The sequence below is a fragment of the Coregonus lavaretus genome, assembly GCF_964263955.1.
Source record: "Coregonus lavaretus genome assembly, chromosome: 14".
Taxonomy (NCBI): Eukaryota; Metazoa; Chordata; class Actinopteri; order Salmoniformes; family Salmonidae; genus Coregonus; species Coregonus lavaretus.
Window position 1 is genome coordinate 38,003,211 of NC_140001.1, and position 20,815 is coordinate 38,024,025.

The window sequence follows — 20,815 nt, forward strand, 5'->3', positions numbered from 1 at the left end:
CCTCCAAAGTGGTTAGCCTACTCGTGTAGCCCCCCAGCCTTGTCTAATGGTCTGTTTCTGCCTCATCAGCCTCATCAGCCCTAAACGGCTGGTCTGGACTAGGAGAACAATCATCATTATCCTTCTTGCTGTAGGATGATTTGCTGTTTTGGAGGTCACTTAATATCCACTGATATCAAACATACAGATGGGGTGTTCACACACAGTGGCACATTGAAACCCCCAGGTAAGAAGACACTACGTCAGATGGGAGCGCCCCCATAGTAATAACTACATTAATATAAGATAGTAATAATATAATAATAGTAATATATGACATTTAGCAGACAGTTTTATCCAAAGCGACTTACAGTCATGCGTGCATACATTTTCAGGTGTGGGTGGCACGGGAATGGAACCCGCAACCTTGCGTTGCAAACGCCATGCTTTACCAACTGAGCCATACAGGACCACAGTACTAAAACATGTACAGTAATATGACAGTAGCTGAGTGTAATAACACTCCGGGAACCTTCCTGCTATTTCAGACAAATGGACGGACGGACAGAGACAGACAGGTCATTCTCCTCTTTCCCCAGGGGAGCCAGAATCCTGTGATCGTTTATAACTTCCATGTCAACGACACTGGATACCACACTAAGCAACCTGTGTGTGTGTGTGTGTGTGTGTGTGTGTGTGTGTGTGTGTGTGTGTGTGTGTGTGTGTGTGTGTGTGCGTGTGTGTGTGTGTGTGTGTGTGTGTGTGTGTGTGTGTGTGTGTGTGGGACACTGAGAGCCTCTTTATCTTTGACCTTTTCTCTCTCTCTCCACCCCTCTCTCAATCTTTTTCTCCCCCTTAAAACACCCTTCTCTAATAGCTCATTGAGAGAGAGAATCACTGCTATCATGGTATCCACATAGTACCAATGTTTAATAATGTGGTTGTTATCAATGTTACTGCTACCAACATCTCCCGAAATATCCGTATGGGTCCTAAGTCACATTGGCATTTCAATGAGCTGTGTGTCTCTCCCCTGCTTCCCCCATCCCTCCCTCCCTCCTTTCCAGCGGTGTCTCAGAATGCTCGTTCAGACCCACTGCATTATGGGTGATGGAGACGTGGAATCACTGTGACATTATAAAACCTAACAGTGATTTCTCAGAGGCCATTCAACCATGTGTGTGTGTTTGTGTGTGACTGACCATTCAGTCGCTCCGTTGCCTTTTATTTCTGTCTGACCACAGACTCGTAAAAGCTCTCTGGCACCACCAGGTACTAGGGTTACACTCTTTCTCCCTTTCCCCATTTCTATCTTTAATGTTAGTCAATCTCTTTGACTACCCCTCCAACCTCCATCCATCCCTCCCCACCTTCTCCTTTCTCTGGCCCCTCTCAGCAAGATTTCCTCCCACATAGGGGGAGGTGACTTTATTGAATTATAGATCACATGTAAGCAGGATGCCTCTCACTGTGTTTGTGTTTGTTTGTGTGTGTGTGTGTGTGTTCACGCATTCATAGAATTCATTGAATGTTTGAGCAACAGTGAACAACCAGACGAAAGGTTCTTCTCAGTCAGTCACATGTTCCTCTGTTGGTCTTTGAGCCTGGGAAACACAGCTGACTGTCTGTCTGATATCAATCTGTACTGATGACGTCACAGCTGGGTCACCTCAGAGATAGTGGATGTCTCAGAGTGATGTTCCTCTGTTGTTATATCACTCTCTGTTCCCCTCTTCTCCTCTAGAATGTTCTGCTTTTATCACAATCATAACATGCTCTGGGATTGAGATGCTTAATGTGGTGTGTGTGTGTGTGTGTCTGACATGTATCTTGATTAGACGGATAAACCCCCAAAACAGCTTGCAGTGTATACTAAGCCTGATTGTGAGACGCACACACAAACTGTCTCATCCACAGACAATGCTGTTGATTTATCTAGCAGGGAGGGACAAACAAGAAGGGCCTAGCAAAGAGATGCCTGCTATCACTATGGGACATCCACTTCACATACTATACACTGTCAATCCACTCCATAGACATCACACCACAGCATCACACCACCGTGTGTGTGTGTATCAAATGTGTTTCATGTGTGTGCGTGTTTGTCTGTGTATTCATCAGTGTGACCCAATGACTGTATATATGAATGGACAAAGCCATTGACCACGTCACAACATCATTCCTATGTGAAGCCTCAATAGTGCTTTGAAACCAAATGAAGTCGGTTAAGATGGCGTCTCATGGAGACATAACATGCGCCGTTTGAGCTACTCCAGGAAGTGACGTTTTTTGTATGTTTTTTTTTTATGCTGTTCATGCACACAAAACATTTTCTCCAGGCAAGCCACATTTCGGTAGCCTAAGTCTAGGCCCCTTCGCCAGTAATTGGTCAACAGTAGGGATTCTTCAAGTTTTTGTTGTCATTCAATGATAGACGACTCGTTTTCATGCAATTTCTTTCACTTGAGAAATACTGCACCAAACATAGTTAGATGTAAAATGTATCTCTTCGACAAAAATTAAACAATTATTGACAGATTTCTTGAGTTATCTTAAAATTAATTCTGATTATTTTGAGGAAGTGTATACTGGCTACAGCGCCTCAAAATGGACAAACAGTACTATTGCCGCTTTTTTCTCGTTTTTCAAGCGAAGGTCTTTTAAGGGAGTATGCGAGCACACTCGTTCACCTAGCCGAGTTCGGGTAGGCGCCAGCTGAACCGAAGCATGCGGATGCCTTAACTCAAGTTGAAGGCCGACCGGGGTACTGCAGGCTTCCATTAGCAACTCAATTATCATTATAACTTATTTTGTATGTGATTTTTTTAATCATCTGTTCAAGGACATACATCTGGTGTATTAGAAGAAATTGTTGGTACCATGATTGTCTTCACATGTTTTACTTATTTACACGATGATTGACCACAAAGATTAACATTTTTCCATTCACTATAATTGGGGATCCTGTTTTCTGCAAACAATGCCTGCAGTACCACGGTCTGCCTTGAACTTCCGTGGCTTCAATCAGAGGGGGCAGTCGTTCTCCCCTGGTGTGACCTCAGAACCTGTTCCAGGAGGTACAAGCAGAGCCCCACCCATTCTTTGTTTTCTAGGCTTAACCTTTCACCTCTCAACCCCCTGTGACCTAACGCTGCTCTGTGAATGGCTAGAGCCTCCTAGGCTGTGGAGGTTTCATTAATTTCTCCCACTCAATGCCTCGCCACAAACCACAATCTGATTAACGTCTCCCCTGTGAAAGGCTCCCTCTCCTCCATCTCTCCTCCTCTCTTCCCAGTGGAGAAACAAACCAGTCGGTCTTCAAATACACACACACATATACACGCAAGCCTACAGAGACGCCTTTGACATGGACTGGAACAAAAGAGCCGCTGTGTGCGTGAGAGAGAGGAGAACGGGCCCAGTGGTGACAAATACAAACAGCTGGAGGTTAGCTTAGACAAAGAGAAGGACGAGGAAGACAAGAGGAGGAGGGGAGGAAGAGAGGAGGGGAGGAGGCAGGAGGGGAGGAAGCAGGAGGGAAGGTGGCAGGAGTGGAGGAAGAGAGGAGGGGAGGAGGCAGGAGGAGGGAAGAGAGGAGGGGAGGAAGAGAGGAGGGCAGGAGGCAGGAGGGGAGGAAGCAGGAGGGGATGAAGAGAGGAGGGGAGGAGGCAGGAGGGAAGGAGGCAGGAGGGTAAGAAGCAGGAGGGGCTGAAGAGAGGAGGGGAGGAAGAGAGGAGGGGAGGAGGCAGGAGGGGAGTAGGCAGGAGGGGAGGAAGAGAGGAGGGGAGGAAGAGAGGAGGGGAGGAGGCAGGAGGGGAGGAAGAGAGGAGGGGAGGAGGCAGGAGGGTCTCCAGAGCTACGCACGACCTTGTGCCAGAAAGAACCTCCCCACAGGTACCCACAAACATATACACACACACACAACGTATGGAACGGGTGAGCTATATAGGATAATAATAGCAAAGCTTCAAGGTTTAATTTCCTCCAGTCATTTGTACTGGCTTAATCCTGGCTGCAAGAGACCAGTGGAAGGGTGGTGTCTAAACATTATCCCTGTGAAATACAGTGACCGCCCGGCAGCAGGATACTATGGCTGTGGAGGGGTCGTGACTAAATATTATCTCAGCTACAACCGGTTCCTGATTAAAAAAGTCACCTGGGCTAATTGGAGACAGACAAATACTCAGTGACGGTTCACTCACATACACACACACACGGGCACACACACATGCATACAGGCAGGCAGAATCCCACGCACACAAAACACACACAGTAACTTGGTCACTCAACAGAAAATTGGCATGGTATCTGGTAATTTGGAGGTAATTCGACCTTGTCATATGAGGGTTGTGTTTCAATAACACACATGGGCATGGAAACTAAGAAAGAACAGTCCATTTGTAAATTGAAAATGGAATTCAATGAGCTAAGAAGCTGGAGGTTAGCCACATGTTTGGAATAATAGGGGTGAAAGACAAACATACACTGATATGACCCCTACTGTGTAGAGATAGGATCTGTCCCTATTGAAAGAAAGGCAGAGACCGAGAGAAAGAGAGAGTAAGAAATGCTTGTGTGTGTGCGTGTGTGTGGTGTGTGTGCCTCCTGTTTGAACCCTGGCTGTTGGGCTCATGTGTCTGAGCTGACGGAGGTATGAGAGAGAGAGAGAGAGAGAGAGAGAGAGAGAGATAGAGAGAGAGAGAGAGAGAGAGAGAGAGAGAGAGAGAACCAGGGATAAGAGAGAGAACAACTGACAATGTTTTCTAAACTATGACCCCAGTGAAAAATGAGGTGAGAGTAAGGGAAAGGAATAAAGAGCAACAGAAATTGGGCTCATGTGTCTGAGCTGACGGAGGTATGAGAGTGAGAGAGTGAGAGTGAGAGAGAGAGAGAGAGAGTAAGAGAGAGAGAGAGAGCGAGAGAGAGAGAGAGTAAGAGAGAGAGAGAGAGCGAGAGAGAGGCAGACAGAGGTATGTCAGATAGACTAAGCCCAGATATCTGCTCACAGCAAGAAAGTCACGCGCCACTTAGAGACATTCTCAAAACACACACACAGGACTGGGTGACAGGAGCAGAGGAGATCAAGAGGACAAGTCTGTCAGTTCACAATACATACAACACTACAGACTGAAAGTACAGATTGTCAAACTACCCTGTTGATCATACTGACTGCCGTTAAAACCTCCCTATCCACAATTCTACTCCAAACCTGCCATCATTACATGATGTCATCAGTGACAAAAACCTAGGATGAGATCGTCTTCAATAATTGGTCATTACAACCAGGAAGTGTGAGCACAGCCCAGTCTAATTGGTCCAATCACAACATGCCGAGTCAGGGGTGTAATGCACCCCAAAAAACAAAGTACGTGAGGGTGGCTAGGGGGTGATCCGGATGGATGGCTAGGTCCCCACAGTCCGGAAGATGGAGAATTTAGCATTCTTCAAACACCTGAAACAGCTTTTACCTGCAATTGAGAGCCATAATCTTTTTTCAAAGAAACTAAATATGCTTTTATGCGTCTTTGCTAAAATCTGGTTAAAAGATTGAAAGGAATGTGAGTCTTATTCAATAGATTTAGTTATTGCTTGCTTTTCTAAAGTCTACCAACCTTGCCAGCAGGCATGCCAGCTAAAATAGTTAGCCAAGCTACTCTAACTTGATTGGTAGCCTGAAATAGCTTCTTGGTAGCTAGTTATGAGGTTAGGAGATTGGGAACCTATCTGGACTAGCTAAAGCCAACTTCATAAAATTGCTAGGTGGCTAGTAGTATTACAGAGAAACAAAAAATCTGAGGGGGGCATGTTCCCCTGTGCCCCCTATGGGCATGATGCCTCCGTGCTGAGTCACAGAGAGAAGACCAGATAGAACTGGACTCTGATACATCATCAGCTCAATTCAATTAGGATGAAGAGAGGCCATTTCCTCTATTCTTCTATATCCATTAGAGAAGTGATCCACACAGACAGACGTTTCTCATAGCATAACATCATAATGCATACAACCACAGCCAATTTACCAGAGGAAAATAACACATGATATTCTGATGGAAAAGCACAGCCTGGCGTTCAATTCAGACTTGGATTCTGTGACATGTCTGGCATATTGGTTTGTGGTTTGGAATGTGTGTGTGTGTGTGGTTTGCTTCCAGTTTTCCAGCCTGTCTTTGACTTGAGAGCACCTGACCACAGAGGAAGCTGGGAAATGGGGTGTCCATGTTTGATCTCTGTGTGTGGTATGTATCAATCTGGACTGTGTACCAAACAACGCTCTATTCCCTATATAGCGCACTACTTTTGACCAGAACCATATGGGCCCTGCTATATCAACAAGATCTCAAAGTTGTACCTATTTGACTTCAGATTCCGAAGTTTATCCACGTTTCTCCAAACGTCAAATTTGGAAGTTTCTCCATACGTCGAATTTCGACGGTTAAGTTTGGGATAGGGTTACAATTACAACAGAAACAACTTGACAGTTAAGTTTAGGCATTCAATAGGAATGGTTAAGTTATGGGTTAAGGTTTGGGATAGGGTAGAAAAAATTGAGAAAAAAGCACTGGGATTGAACATGCGACCCTCGCAGAGCCGGAGCTCGCGGCTTACGCCCATCCACCACCCGAATAGTAGAACACTACACAAGGCACAATTTCAACATTTGGTCGTGCATCAGCAGTTTTTCTAGTATTATGTAAGTCACTGACAGTCATTCAATAGCCCATGTCGGCAAAAACATTTTAGATTGTAAGTTAGTCTTGCGGCCAGCTATCTAAACCCCCGACCGGAGGGCCCCCATTGATTTTGGAAGTCACTCTCACTCAGATATCATATTCAAAACTGCAAACAATTCACTCTACCCTATGGCAAAAAGCTGTAGAATTGCAGGAAATTTGCTGTAAACTGCGCATTTTTCTTTCCGTCCCATGCAAAATGAGTAGAATTGCAGCAAACTTGCTTTGAAACTGCAACATTTTCTCTATGCCACATGGCAAAATGTGTAGAACTGCAGTAAATTAACTGTAAAACCCCCATCAAAGTTCTCTGAGTTAGACTGCCTGCGTTAGGCTGCCTGAGTGCCAGCACATGCGCACACAGACACACACACTCAGATCTCAAAGACATGTAGTTATTGGATTCATGTGCGGGCGCTTCCATAATCCCTGGCGTCTATGGGCCCAGTAACATTAAGCTCTCGTTACTCTGTGTGTGTGTGCGAGTGCGTGCATGTGTATGTATGTGTACAGTGCATTCAGAAAGTATTCAAACCCCTTGACGTTTTCCACATTTTGTTACGTTACAGTCTTATTTTAAAATTGATTAAATTCAAAATGTTCCTCATCAATCTACACACAATACCACATAATGATGAAGCAAAGAAAGGTTTTTAGATGAGATAAGATTTTTTTACAAATGTATAAAAAAACAACCTAAATACCTGAGCCATGAGGTCGAAGGAATTGTCCGTAGAGCTCCGAGACAGGATTGTGTCGAGGCACAGATTTGAAACCACCAAGAATCTTCCTAGAGCTGGCCGCCCGGCCAAACTGAGCAATCGGGGAGAAGGGCCTTGGTCAGGGAGGTGACCAAGAACCCGATGGTCACTCTGACAGAGCTCCAGAGTTCCTCTGTGGAGATGGGAGAACCTTTCAGAAGGACAACCATCTCTGCAGCACTCCACCAATCAGGCCTTTATGGTAGAGTGGCCAAACGGAAGCCACTCCTCAGTAAAAGGCACATGACAGCCCGCTTGGAGTTTGCCAAAAGGCACCTAAAGACTCTCAGACCATGAGAAACCAGATTCTCTGGTCTGATGAAACCAAGATTAAACTATTTGGCCTGAATGCCAAGCATCACGTCTGGAGGAAACCTGGCACCATCCCTACAGTGAAGCATGGTGGTGGCAGCATCATGTTGTGGGGATGTTTTTCAGCGGCAGGGACTGGGAGACTATTCTGGATCTAGGGAAAGATAGATCAGAACAGAGAGATCCTTGATGAAAACCTGCTCCAGAGCGCTCAGGACCTCAGACTGGGGTGAAGGTTCACCTTCCAACAGGACAATGACCCTAAGCACACAGCCAAGACAACGCAGGAGTGGCTCTGAATGTCCTTGAGTAGCCCAGCCAGAGCTCAGACTTGAACCCTATCAAACATCTCTGGAGAGACCTGAAAATAGCTGTGCAGCGACGCTCCCCATCCAACCTGACAGAGCTTGACAGGACCTGCAGAGAAGAATGGGAGAAACTCCCCAAATACAGGTGTGCCAAGCTTGTAGCGTCATCCCAAGAAGACTCAAGGCTGTAATCGCTGCCAAAGGTGCTTCAACAAAGTACTGAGTAAAGGGTCTGAATACTTATGTAAATCTGATATTTCAGTTTTTTATTTCTTTTAAATTTGCAAAAATGTCTAAAACCTTTTTTTGCTTTGTCATTATGGGGTATTGTGTGTAGATTGATGAGGGGGAAAACAATTTAATCAATTTTAGAATAAGGATGTAATGTAACAAAATGTGGAAAAAGTCAAGGGGTCTGAATACTTAGTTGGTAGAGCATGGGTTGTGGGTTCGTTTCCCACGGGGGGCCAGTATGAAAATGTATGCACTCACTAACTGTAAGTCGCTCTGGATAAGAGCGTCTGCTAAATTACTAAAAATGTTTTTAAAAATCTGAATTCTACATCGTGTATGTCAGGGTTGGGCTCAATTCAGAATTTTGGACTCCCATTGAAGTTAGAATTCAATTGGCACACCCCACAGGATGTAGAATTTGAATTTGAGCGACAGGAAGTAGAATTTAATTCAGTGCAATTCAAATCAATTCCACTCATGAATTTCATTAAATCTGACAGGTCACACTTCCAGATACCAAATAATATATAACTTTTTGGAAACAATGTTCATATATACTCTTTAGACCTTAGTGCTTAGAATAGCCAATTATATTTCCATCAACCATTTCATTTGTTTGGCTTCATTTTGAAGGGCTCAGGGTTCACCTGAGGGTTAAACTAATGTATTCTGGGAAATGAAGTATTTTCCCCATATTGAACAAAATGTAAGTGAGTAATGAAACATAATAACTTAGGATATTCGTATACAGGTTTTGTTTTCCTTGGGGCAGCAGGTATACTTGCGGTTAAGAGTGTTGGGCCAGTAACCGAAAGGTCGCTGGTTCAAATCCATGAGCCAACTAGGTGAAAAATATGTCGATGTGCCCTTTAGCAAGGCACTTAAACCTAATTGATCCTGTAAGTCGCTCTTGATAAAGGTGTCTGCTAAATTACTAAAGTGTAAAAATCATTCACTTTAACAGTGTCCTGAAAATAGATTGTTTCAACAATATTTGATATGCATGTATTTAATGACATGTTTGATATTTTTTGTACAAGACCGCTATTTGTATAGACTACACCTAATATAGAATTGAAGGCGTTTGAATTTTAATTTCACTTAATTAAATTGTATTTCCTTTAATTCAAATTCAAATTGCAATTCTGTATCCTGTTTACTACTTCAATTCAAGAATTCTCAATTCAATTCTGAATTAAGCCCTACCCTGGTGTATGTGTGTGTGTGTGTGTGTGTGTGTGTGTGTGTGTGTGTGTGTGTGTGTGTGTGTGAGAGAGGGTTGAGGAGGCTAATTGCATCAGGGCAGTCTGAGGTTCCCGTCAGCTCCTCGATCATTACCAGCACAGACATGTTTTAGCACTCAGTCCGCCCCACTCACACACGCACACAGACACACACAGCGTACTGTACTCCATAAAAGCCTATGAATGATGTGATGCCTGAATCACCTCTTTAGGTTTTATGTGAAAGTATTGATTCAGTTTCCCACAGAAGAGTGGCTGCTTTACAGGGAGCATGACTCAAAACACACAACGTAATTTACCCAACCACTCTCTTTCCTATACAATTGGTGTTTGGTATAAATCCAATGTGAACTCTTGTGAGTGAGCTGTTGAATAGACACACATGTTACCTCAGTGTGTGTGTGTGTGTGTGTGTGTGTGTGTACCTCTGTTTCCCTCTGAGGAAGGCCCTAAAGATTGTCAAAGACTCCAGCCACCCTAGTCATAGACTGTTCTCTCTGCTACTGCACGACAAGCGGTACCGGAGCGCCAAGTCTAGGTCCAAAAGGCTTCTTAACAGCTTCTACCCCGGAGCCATAAGACTCCTGAACAGCTAATCAAATGGCTACCTGGTCTATTTGCATTGTCCGCCCCCCCCCCACCCCACCCCACCCCTTCTTTTACGCTGCTGCTACTCTCTGTTTATTATCTATGCATAATCACTTTAACTCTACCTACATTTACATATTACCTCAATTACCTCGACTAACCTGTGCCCCTGCACATTGACTCTGTACCGGTACCCCCTGTATATAGCCTCGCTACTGTTATTTTACTGCTGCTCTTTAATTATTTTTTATTTTTTTTCATTATCTATTTTTTACTTAACACTTATTTTTCTTAAAACTGCATTGTTGGTTAGGTGCTTGTAAGTACGCATTTCACTGTAAGGTCTACACCTGTTGTATTCGGCGCATGTGACAAATAAAATGTGATTTGATTTGATATTTTTTCCATGTTTGATAGAAAGACTAACACAGCTGCATTTTAATGACAGTGAAATGTTTCAGCATTGTGCGTGTGTGTATTCCTGGGCGAGTCATAAAGCACAAAGTGGCATTATACTGAGCGACTGACAGACGTTAAATTACATGTCAGGATGGGCACACATCACTACAGGGTGTCAGAGACACACACGCACACACACACACACACACACCTCCTATGGAGTGATGAGACAGGTAGTGAGCTTCAAATTACCCCAAAAACAGACCTACTGCTGAGTGATAAATGAGACAAATACACCACAGACAGGTAGCTACCTCTATCTGTCTATCTCCATCTATCCGTCTCTTTCTCTCTCTGGATCTTTTCAACTCTCTGTCTAGAGCCATACTTTCTTTCAATTTCACTCTCTCTGACAGTCTGTCCGTACTATAAAACACTGTACCTTTAATTCACATACAGTGATATATATTATGCCTTGCCTTTTGCACACATTCCTTTTACTCTTCCTGCAAATAACATTACATGAATGATAGGCCCTGTTTTTTAAAGGCCAGACTCTGGAGTGTGATAAAGAGGAAGGTGCTGTACCAATTACCAGCTTATATAAAGCATACGTCTATGCAGTTCAAATAAAACCTGCTTCTTTACAGTTTAGTGTGTGTGTGTGTGTGTGTGTGTGTGTGTGTGTGTGTGTGTGTGTGTGTGTGTGTGCGTGTGTGTGTAAACTGATTTAATAAATCAGCATTGGATTGATTTATGGTTTATAGGGCGAGGCCTGACACAAGTGTTCCATTGAGACACACACACACACGCTCAAGAGATTCCTAGCCAAATGTGTAATGCTAAATCAACAGATTCTTATTGGGGTGCAGTGTTATATATGATAGTTTGAGTGAAACAGACGTTGTTTTAACATTAGGGAAGCCTGTCGACCCTCTGCTTCCCATGCAACAGTATCCTCTAGTCAATGGACCATTGTCCTGGCTACTGCTACAATGGAAAGAGTGAACTAAGAGGAGAGGAGGGAGATACTTCTGTTACCTACAGCTTTGTGCATACTGCTAATATGTTTGATAAGGTGGGTATTTTCACTACACCTGCAATGGAAGGAGATGTTTTACTCTCTCTCTCTCTCTCTCTCTCTCTCTCTCTCTCTCTCTCTCTCTCTCTGTTTCTCTCTGTTTCTCTCTCTCTCGCTCTCTCTCTCTCTCTCTCTCTCTCTCTCTCTCTCTCTCTCTCTCTCTCTCTCTCTCTCTCTCTCTCTCTCTCTCACATGAATCTAAGCTGAGAGGAATCTTTCCCTCTGGTGTATTTTGTGGAATGCAGTAATCCACTCTCCTGTGGTTGTGTGTGTGTGGATGTGTGTGTGTGTGTGTGCGTGCGTATGTGTATAATAGAAAGCACATGACTCCATGGTGGTGTCTCTTCCACCCCTCCTAACCACAACCCTTCAAATGCTCTGTTCAGGTGGGTCACGGTACCGTCTGAGGAATACTGGGTGCACATGGATCACAGAGGTAGACATACCATATACCATGACCTGTCTACCAACCCCGGCCCAGGTTGGGGTATAACTCACGCCATTAAATTACTGTAGAGTTGTAATTCTTTCATTCTTTACCTCACGCCATCAGAGACCAGGCTAATAACCCAGTGTCTGGTAATGCAGGGGTCAACATGTCTACTAATAGATTTAGTTGTAGTCTTCCATACATGCACATAGATGTTAGAGCTGCCCTAATACTGTATGGAATTAAAGGATGCACGTCTGAGCTATATTGTTCAAGTCACACACTAGACTTTTAACTGATATCCACCAAACTTCGTAAATATATACCAGTCCCTGACAACACAACCCAATAACATCACCGTAGTAGCAATTACATACGTCATCTCACCAACAACCACAGGCCTTGTGTGTGTTTGTGTGTGTGTGTGTGTGTGTCTTTGTTAGTTTGTTCGTGTGTGTGTAGTGTTGCAGGTCCAGCAGACGTCGTATTGTCTTTAATCAGACGAGTCTAGCAAGGATAGGGGTCCTAGCTGGCCCTAGCAGCAGACCGCACATACTTTAGTAGGCTTCCGCACTGCCTGATGCTGAGACGAATCAGGACCAGACAGCACTGTTAGACTAATGGAGCATACACACACTAGTGATTTTTCTTTGCAACTCTGCCCAGAAGGTCAACATCCCGGAGTCGCCTCTTCACTGTTGACGTTGAGACTGGTGTTTTGCGGGTACTATTTAATGAAGCTGCCAGTTGAGAACCTGTGAGGCACCTGTTTCTCAAACTAGACACTCTAATGTATTTGTCCTCTTGCTCAGTTGTGCACCGGGGCCTCCCACTCCTCTTTCTATTCTGGTTAGAGCCAGTTTGCGCTGTTCTGTGAAGGGAGTAGTACACAGCGTTGTATGAGATCTTCAGTTTCTTGGCAATTTCTCGCATGGAATAGCCTTCATTTCTCAGAACAAGAATAGATTGACGAGTTTCAGAAGAAAGTTATTTGTTTCTGGCCATTTTGAGCCTATAATCGAACCCACAATTGCTGATGCTCCAGATACTCAACTAGTCTCAAGAAGGCCAGTTTTATTGCTTCTTTAATCAGCACAACAGTTTTCAGCTGTGCTAACATAATTGCAAAAGGGTTTTCTAATGATCAATTAGCCTTTTAAAATGATAAACTTGGATTAGCAAACACAACGTGCCATTGAAACACAGGACTGATGGTTGCTGATAATGGGCCTCTGTACGCCTACGTAGACATTCCATTAAAAATCAGCCGTTTCCAGCTACGATAGCCATTTACAAAATTAGCAATGTCTACACTGATCAATTTGATGTTATTTTAATGGACAATTTTATTTATTTTTTCTTTCGAAAACAAGGACATTTCTAAGTGACCCCAAACTTTTGAACGGTAGTATATGTCTTGTTTTTTTTGCGTATTGTATTAAACTGAAACATGTTCTTGTATTTGTTTGTAAGTGTCTATTTTTAATAAACCCTGTTTGATTGCTATGTATCAAGTCTGGCAAGACTTTTGCCATTCTATTGCTTATAAGCTTGTTATTATTTGATTAAACTTATGGGTCTATAATCAGCAGGGGACTCTCCAGATTTTAGTATAACTGAAATAACTGTTTGATACATGGAACTAGGAAGTTCTGAATTGAGTGACATGTTTGTTGTCATTTGTGAAAATAGGGGGGCTACTTTGTCCCAAAATGTTGAATAGAATTCTATGGGAAAGCCGTCCATTTCATGACATCTTTTGAACGTCAACATTTTAACAGTCTAATAAATACATTTCATACAGTATTTGCTATCGCAAAAATAATCATTTGAAAATGCATTTTAAAAGAACAGAACGGCATATTTGAGTTTAAATCTATTACTGTGCTTTGAGTGTTGCGAGTTCACGTGGGGAGCGCATGGAATCGTGGTAATTCTGCCAAAAAGTTATATTTTGAAAGAGCTCAAGGGGTAATTTTTAAGAGTTTAAGAGTCTTTCTGATACTATATAGACATCAAAATGTTTATCTGCCTCTGTGTCACTTTCAAGCTGCGCTGTTCATCAGATTCTTCATATACAATTTAACAATTGATCATATTCTCACCCATCGGACTAAAAGGAAAACAGCTAACTTCCTGCATTTCAACACATTTTGCCATGGGGCAGAGAGAAAAATTTACAGTTTTATAATACTATTCTATACATTTTGTCATGCGGCTGTGCGATAATTGTGCAGTTTTAAAGCTAATTTCCTGCTATTCTACACATTTCCCATTTTGATGGGCCATCATCAGCTGTGCAGGCTGACTGCCAGTGAGGGATTTGCGGTGAATGAGGGGCAGGGGAAACAAATGTGATGTCCTCTTAAAACTGCTTACAACACAAATTCAGTTCGTGATATTAAGATTCTAACAATGATAGTGTGTTATATAGACTTATTTAGTATAAGTCAAGGACAGGGGGGACATGGCTTTAAAAAAGTAAATTTGTTTTGAGTCAACATGATGCTCTCGGCTCTAATAGTGTTAACACATATCAGTCCCATTATAAACACGTCACAACCACTGCAGAGAAACACTGTCTAGTCTTACTCAACTCAACTATGGTGATGTCACAGTTTACATAGAGGTCACCATGCTTTATTAGTACTTTGCTCACAGTTTTTTATTAACATTTTTAAAAAGCCTGGCAAACCTAACCGGATAACTCCCCTGGATAGATGTAAGCAATATGGCGTCAATTCCAGCAACACTATCAGAGTGTGAGGTAGGCTTATATCGAATCCCCTAGATGACTGTGTGAAAAATCTGTCGATGTGCCCTTGAGCAAGGCACTTAACCATAATTGCTTCTATAAGTCGCTCTGGATAAGAGCATCTGCTAAATGACTAAAATTTAAAAAGTGGTACAGTCACTGTTGACTTGACTTCAGGAGGCAGCAGAGAGAGGGGGCCGATATGCATAGCGCCTGTTGCTATGGCAATCTGTAAACGGTGGTGTGAGTTATATGAATGAGTTGATACTGTGTTGCTTGGAGACTAATTTCACCCTTTTTCCCAAGCAGTGTACAGCAAGAAGATACTCCACCGACAAGCAAAACAGAACAGCCCAATTTTACTAATCAAGGGCTTGGTGATTATAATCTAGCCATATTTACTCCCATAAAAAGGCTGGAAGGAAACCTGGTTAGTGACTGGGATGTCGGCCAAAGAAGCTGTTGCCCGCCGGTCCCAGACTGCCTTCCCCTACAGGGTTTCCTGAGCTGATTAGCAGGGGAAGAGAGGCCCCCTCTCATTACGCCAACCACAGATGAAAATGAGAGTAAAATGAGGCCCATTACCACGAGAGCATGACTAATATCCTTCAGTAGACCCTTGATACACACACATACATACACACATACACACATACCGTATACGTACGCGCACAGCCACAGCCATATCCATAAAATAATGTGCACACCCACACATACAAAGACACACAACCACATATACGTACACACACACATGCACGCACACACACCTATACACACGGTACATAAAAGCGAGGAAGGAGGGAAGGAGGTAATAAAGTCTGGCTCTATTAAAGTGACCCTGATCTCAGGCCTCTCTCTGTGGGGGGTGTCTGGCTCTCTATACACTGTGACTGTGTGTGTGTGTGTGCATGTGTGTGTGTGTGTGTGTGTGTGTCTCTAGACCTCTAATCATCTATGATGTCATTAGTGCTAAATGCTACATTGGCCCAGTCCAATGCCTGATGCCTTTGGCCAGTCTGGACTAGGATCCAGTCAACTGCACTCTTTTCATCTCTTCTCTTCCTCTCTCCATTCTTCTCGTCTCATCTTGTTCTGTCGATTCTCTTGTCTCATCCTTTTTCGTATTTGGCGTCATCTCTTCTCTTCTCTCTTATAGTCAAATATTTTCTCCTCCTACTCTACTCTCTCCAGGCACATCTCTCTGGGTTGCAAGATTCCACTAACTTTCCCCAAATTCCCAGATTTTACAGAAATCCTGGTTGGAGGATTCCTGATTTCCTGCTTATTCCCTCCTGATTTTGGTAATCTGCCAACTAGGAATTCTGGAAAACCTAGGAATTTGGGGAAAGTTAGTGGAATTTTGCAACCCTACTCTCACCCCTTCTCCCCTCTGTCTTCTCCCCTCTGTCTTCTCCTCTCTGTCTTCCCCCCTCTGTCTTCTCCCCTCTGTCTTCTCCCCTCTGTCTTCTCCCCTCTGTCTTCTCCTCTCTGTCTTCTCCTCTCTGTCTTCTCCTCTCTGTCTTCTCCCCTCTGTCTTCTCCTCTCTGTCTTCTCCCCTCTGTCTTCTCCTCTCTGTCTTCTCCCCTCTGTCTTCTCCCCTCTGTCTTCTCCTCTCTGTCTTCTCCCCTCTGTCTTCTCCTCTCTGTCTTCCCCCCTCTGTCTTCTCCTCTCTGTCTTCTCCTCTCTGTCTTCTCCCCTCTGTCTTCTCCCCTCTGTCTTCTCCTCTCTGTCTTCTCCCCTCTGTCTTCTCCTCTCTGTCTTCTCCTCTCTGTCTTCTCCTCTCTGTCTTCTCCTCTCTGTCTTCTCCCCTCTGTCTTCTCCCCTCTGTCTTCTCCTCTCTGTCTTCTCCCCTCTGTCTTCTCCTCTCTGTCTTCTCCTCTCTGTCTTCTCCCCTCTGTCTTCTCCCCTCTGTCTTCTCCTCTCTGTCTTCACCTCTCTGTCTTCTCCTCTCTGTCTTCTCCCCTCTGTCTTCTCCTCTCTGTCTTCTCCCCTCTGTCTTCTCCTCTCTGTCTTCTCCCCTCTGTCTTCTCCTCTCTGTCTTCTCCCCTCTGTCTTCTCCCCTCTGTCTTCTCCTCTCTGTCTTCTCCTCTCTGTCTTCTCCCCTCTGTCTTCTCCTCTCTGTCTTCTCCCCTCTGTCTTCTCCTCTCTGTCTTCTCCCCTCTGTCTTCTCCCCTCTGTCTTCTCCTCTCTGTCTTCTCCCCTCTGTCTTCTCCTCTCTGTCTTCCCCCCTCTGTCTTCTCCTCTCTGTCTTCTCCTCTCTGTCTTCTCCCCTCTGTCTTCTCCCCTCTGTCTTCTCCCCTCTGTCTTCTCCTCTCTGTCTTCTCCCCTCTGTCTTCTCCTCTCTGTCTTCTCCTCTCTGTCTTCTCCTCTCTGTCTTCTCCTCTCTGTCTTCTCCCCTCTGTCTTCTCCTCTCTGTCTTCTCCCCTCTGTCTTCTCCTCTCTGTCTTCTCCTCTCTGTCTTCTCCTCTCTGTCTTCTCCCCTCTGTCTTCTCCCCTCTGTCTTCTCCTCTCTGTCTTCACCTCTCTGTCTTCTCCTCTCTGTCTTCTCCCCTCTGTCTTCTCCTCTCTGTCTTCTCCCCTCTGTCTTCTCCTCTCTGTCTTCTCCCCTCTGTCTTCTCCTCTCTGTCTTCTCCCCTCTGTCTTCTCCTCTCTGTCTTCACCTCTCCTCTCCTCTTTCTCCCTTCACCTCTCTCTTCGCTCTTGTCCACCCTCTCCCCCATCTTTCATCCCTTCTCTTCCCCTGTCTGCTCTTCACTCCTGCTTTTTCTTCTACCTTTCCTCCCCCCTTCTATCCCTCTCCCCCTCTCCTCCTCGGTTTTCAGAGCCGGTCTGCTTGGTGATTTATAGACCTGTGACAGACAGATGGGGGAGGAGAGGAGGAGGAGGGGGAAGGATGCGGCCGGCGCGTTTGAAGGAGTAATATAAAATACACCTGGCCCATCCAGGGCCTCCCTCTGTACACAGAAACAAAGAGAGAGGGATGATGGGATGACGGGCAGTAGGGGAGAGGCATAGGGGGGGAGGTGGTGAGGGGTAGGGTGGGCTGAGGTGGATTGGGTCACCTCGTGTTTCCTTTCAGGATGGCTTTTATGGCGTAACTTCAAACACTGAACACCCCCCACCTCTCTTCCCTCCCTCTCTCCCAGGCTATTGTGCGTGGCCAAGCGGACAGTAATTGGCTATTCTTTCATGGGTCTGATTTCCGTGCTCTCCCTCCCACAGGAAGAGGCCCTTTCGCTGCCCCTTTGTGTGTGTGTGTGTGTGTGTGTCTGCCCCCTCAGAGGCCATAAATATGCCAACCTGCAGGATGAGGTGGTGGGGAAGCTGCTACACAGGCTGTTACTGGAAGGCTGTTTCACAGAAACAAGACTCTTACAAGGTTTAGGAGTTTCACTCAAGTTTAGTTAATGTGAAATATCTAACATGAGAAGGTCCCAGATTCTAATAGACAAAACAACATATATTCCACACTGAAGAACGAAACAGGTGCCATAATACCTTTTCACTTACATTCATTGTAGGTTAGATCCTGTTAATGCATGAATGGTTGCGAAAAACTTTGTGAGTGATAAGTACATGCTAAAGCCTCCAGTTAAAAAGCTCAGTAGCAGCTATGCCAGGAGGTTCATTATCCCAGGCCGTATTATATAGGCAAAAGGTTCCTAGACCTCTGTGGTTTATACTGTTGGTGCTTGCTCATTAGTGATGCAGGTGTGTGTGTGTGTGTCTGTATGTGCGTGTATGAAATGCAAACAGAGAGAGGCAAAGTTTGGAACATGACATGTTAATGCTCTACACTGGGACTAAATGGAAATGACACAGAGAAGTGAAGTGCTGCATAATTCTACACCTTACCATGGCTCTAAACATACTAGAGAGTGAAGGAAAAGCATAGGGAGACCTAGAGAGAAAGAGAGAGAGAGAGAGAGAGAGAGAGAGAGAGAGAGAGAGAGAGAGAGAGAGAGAGAGAGAGAGAGAGAGCGAGAGAGAGAGAGAGAGAGAGAGAAAGAGAGCGAGAGAGAGCAGAGAGTCCTAGAGTGCACTTGGAGGCTCTGAGTCAGTGAAAGACACACTGAGACCATGAGAGCGTGAGATAGAGGTCTATTTAAAGCGTCGCTCGGCCAAGAGGGCTCTTACCTCTTTGAAGTTCACCTTCAGTCCTGCTTTCTTCCGCTTTCTGCCTTTTCCAACGCTCGGACTGAGACCAATCCATTTTACTACCTGCCCAGGGAGAGCGAGGGAGAGAGGAAGGGATGAGAGAGGAGAGAAGGAGAGAGGGAGAAATAAAGAGAGATGGCGAGGGGGAGGGAGAGAACGAGATAGAGCAAAAAGAGAGAGGGAGAGAGGGAGGGAGGGAACGACAGAGAGGGATGGAAGGAGAGAAACGCAGAGAGAGAGGTTAGGGCAAAAACAGCACACATCTAATATGAGTAAGTAACTACAGTATAAACATACTTTAGGCACACTTCTCATTGGTTACACTGTCTCGCACAAACACACTCATTGCAGGGCTCCAAACTGCGACCATTTAGCCGCATTTTGCGACCCTTGAACTTGGCTGTGCGAGCTGCACATTCTACCTGGTCACCTCAATTAAAACGTCAGATTTTATGGGCAGAAAAAGACAGGATTTTGTTTAACAGTAAAGTGCATTATCCTCAGGACATGATTCCTGTATTAAAACTGTCTGCCCTGCCGTGGTGCCCACCTGTTTCGTTGGGGCCGGCTGCTGTAATGAGAAAGTCTCTCACACTCTCTCTCCCCCCTCGTGTAGCCCCCCGTGATTGTATAACATTTCAAAATGCAATTGCAAAAACAAAACAACTTTGGAAGCAACTAGTTGTCCATATTAAAGAGAGGAGGGTCTCAGCTTTCTGTAGGTATAATTTTTATTTCTCATTGAGCTCAAAGCACACTGTTTTACAATCAAGATATCTGATATGGCTTTGAAATATGGAGTGTGCGAAATTGGGCATCGCCATCGCGAGCACTAGGTCTCATTGCAATATTTTTTGGGGACATTACATTTACTGTTAGATTAATACATGTCTACTAGCAGTAGGTGTTATATTTTGAGTTAGCGATCTAGCTAATGTGTTTTGAGTTTCCACTTCCTCGTGGTGAATTAGCACCAATTGAATTAGGCCTATATATAATATTAGTGCACGTAAAGATGAAAGCAAATGAATCTCTATCGAACAAAACAATCCGACAATTCTGGAGCCCTATTTTGACAGTAAAATATAACAAAAGTTGTAAACCAAAAATTCATGACAATCACTGTTATTTGCTATTTGCTATTTTTCAATTTTTACTTATCTATTTTTTACTTAACACTTTTTTTCCCTTTTCTAAAACTGCATTGTTGGTTGAGGGCTGTAAGTAAGCATTTCACTGTAAGGTCTACACCTGTTGTATTCGGCGCATGTGGCAAATAAAATTTGATTTGATTTGATTTTTGGATTTGGATTAGGTTGCATATCAAAATATTTGGAATCATCCATTCCTTCTTGGACATGTTGGAGTAACAACTTATTTATTGAATACCACCTCAGTAGTCTATTACACTTCTTAATTGTATACTTTACAATTACTTATAAGATGATGATTGAAATGTATTTTATTGTGTCACGCTGTGAAAAAAAGAAATATGTGTGCCACCAAATCATGGGCTGGTGCCACCAACTGAAAAAGTTAGTCGCACCAGTGCCACCAGAGGAATATGTTAGTCTGGAACCCTGCATAGACACACACACACGGCTGCTCGCACGCAAGCCCCAACAGCGAGTCAGCGGTGAAGGTAGAGACAGACAGCGAGATGTCCTTGCCACGACAATAACAGTCCCTAAAGAGTGTGGCCATGGCTATACTACCACAATGCCGTAGACAATCACCCTAAATACAGCTTTATCTATCAATAGCTCATATTGCATGCGCACACGCACACACACGCAGACCTTTTTTTTTGTCATATCTGTTATTTTGTCTTTCTG

At 44.2% G+C, this 20,815-nt stretch overlaps 1 protein-coding gene across 1 annotated transcript in view; it reads right to left on the reverse strand.

The window, feature by feature from the left end:
- aopep (aminopeptidase O (putative)) overlaps nt 1–20,815 on the reverse strand; it is a gene marked incomplete at its 5' end in the record, with an annotated part of 117,424 nt that overhangs the window by 22,190 nt on the left and 74,419 nt on the right. Inside the window, one exon of the mRNA XM_084176991.1 lies at nt 18,960–19,043. Coding sequence (XP_084033117.1) covers nt 18,960–19,043 — 84 coding nt within the window. The remainder of the gene's footprint in view (nt 1–18,959; nt 19,044–20,815) is intronic.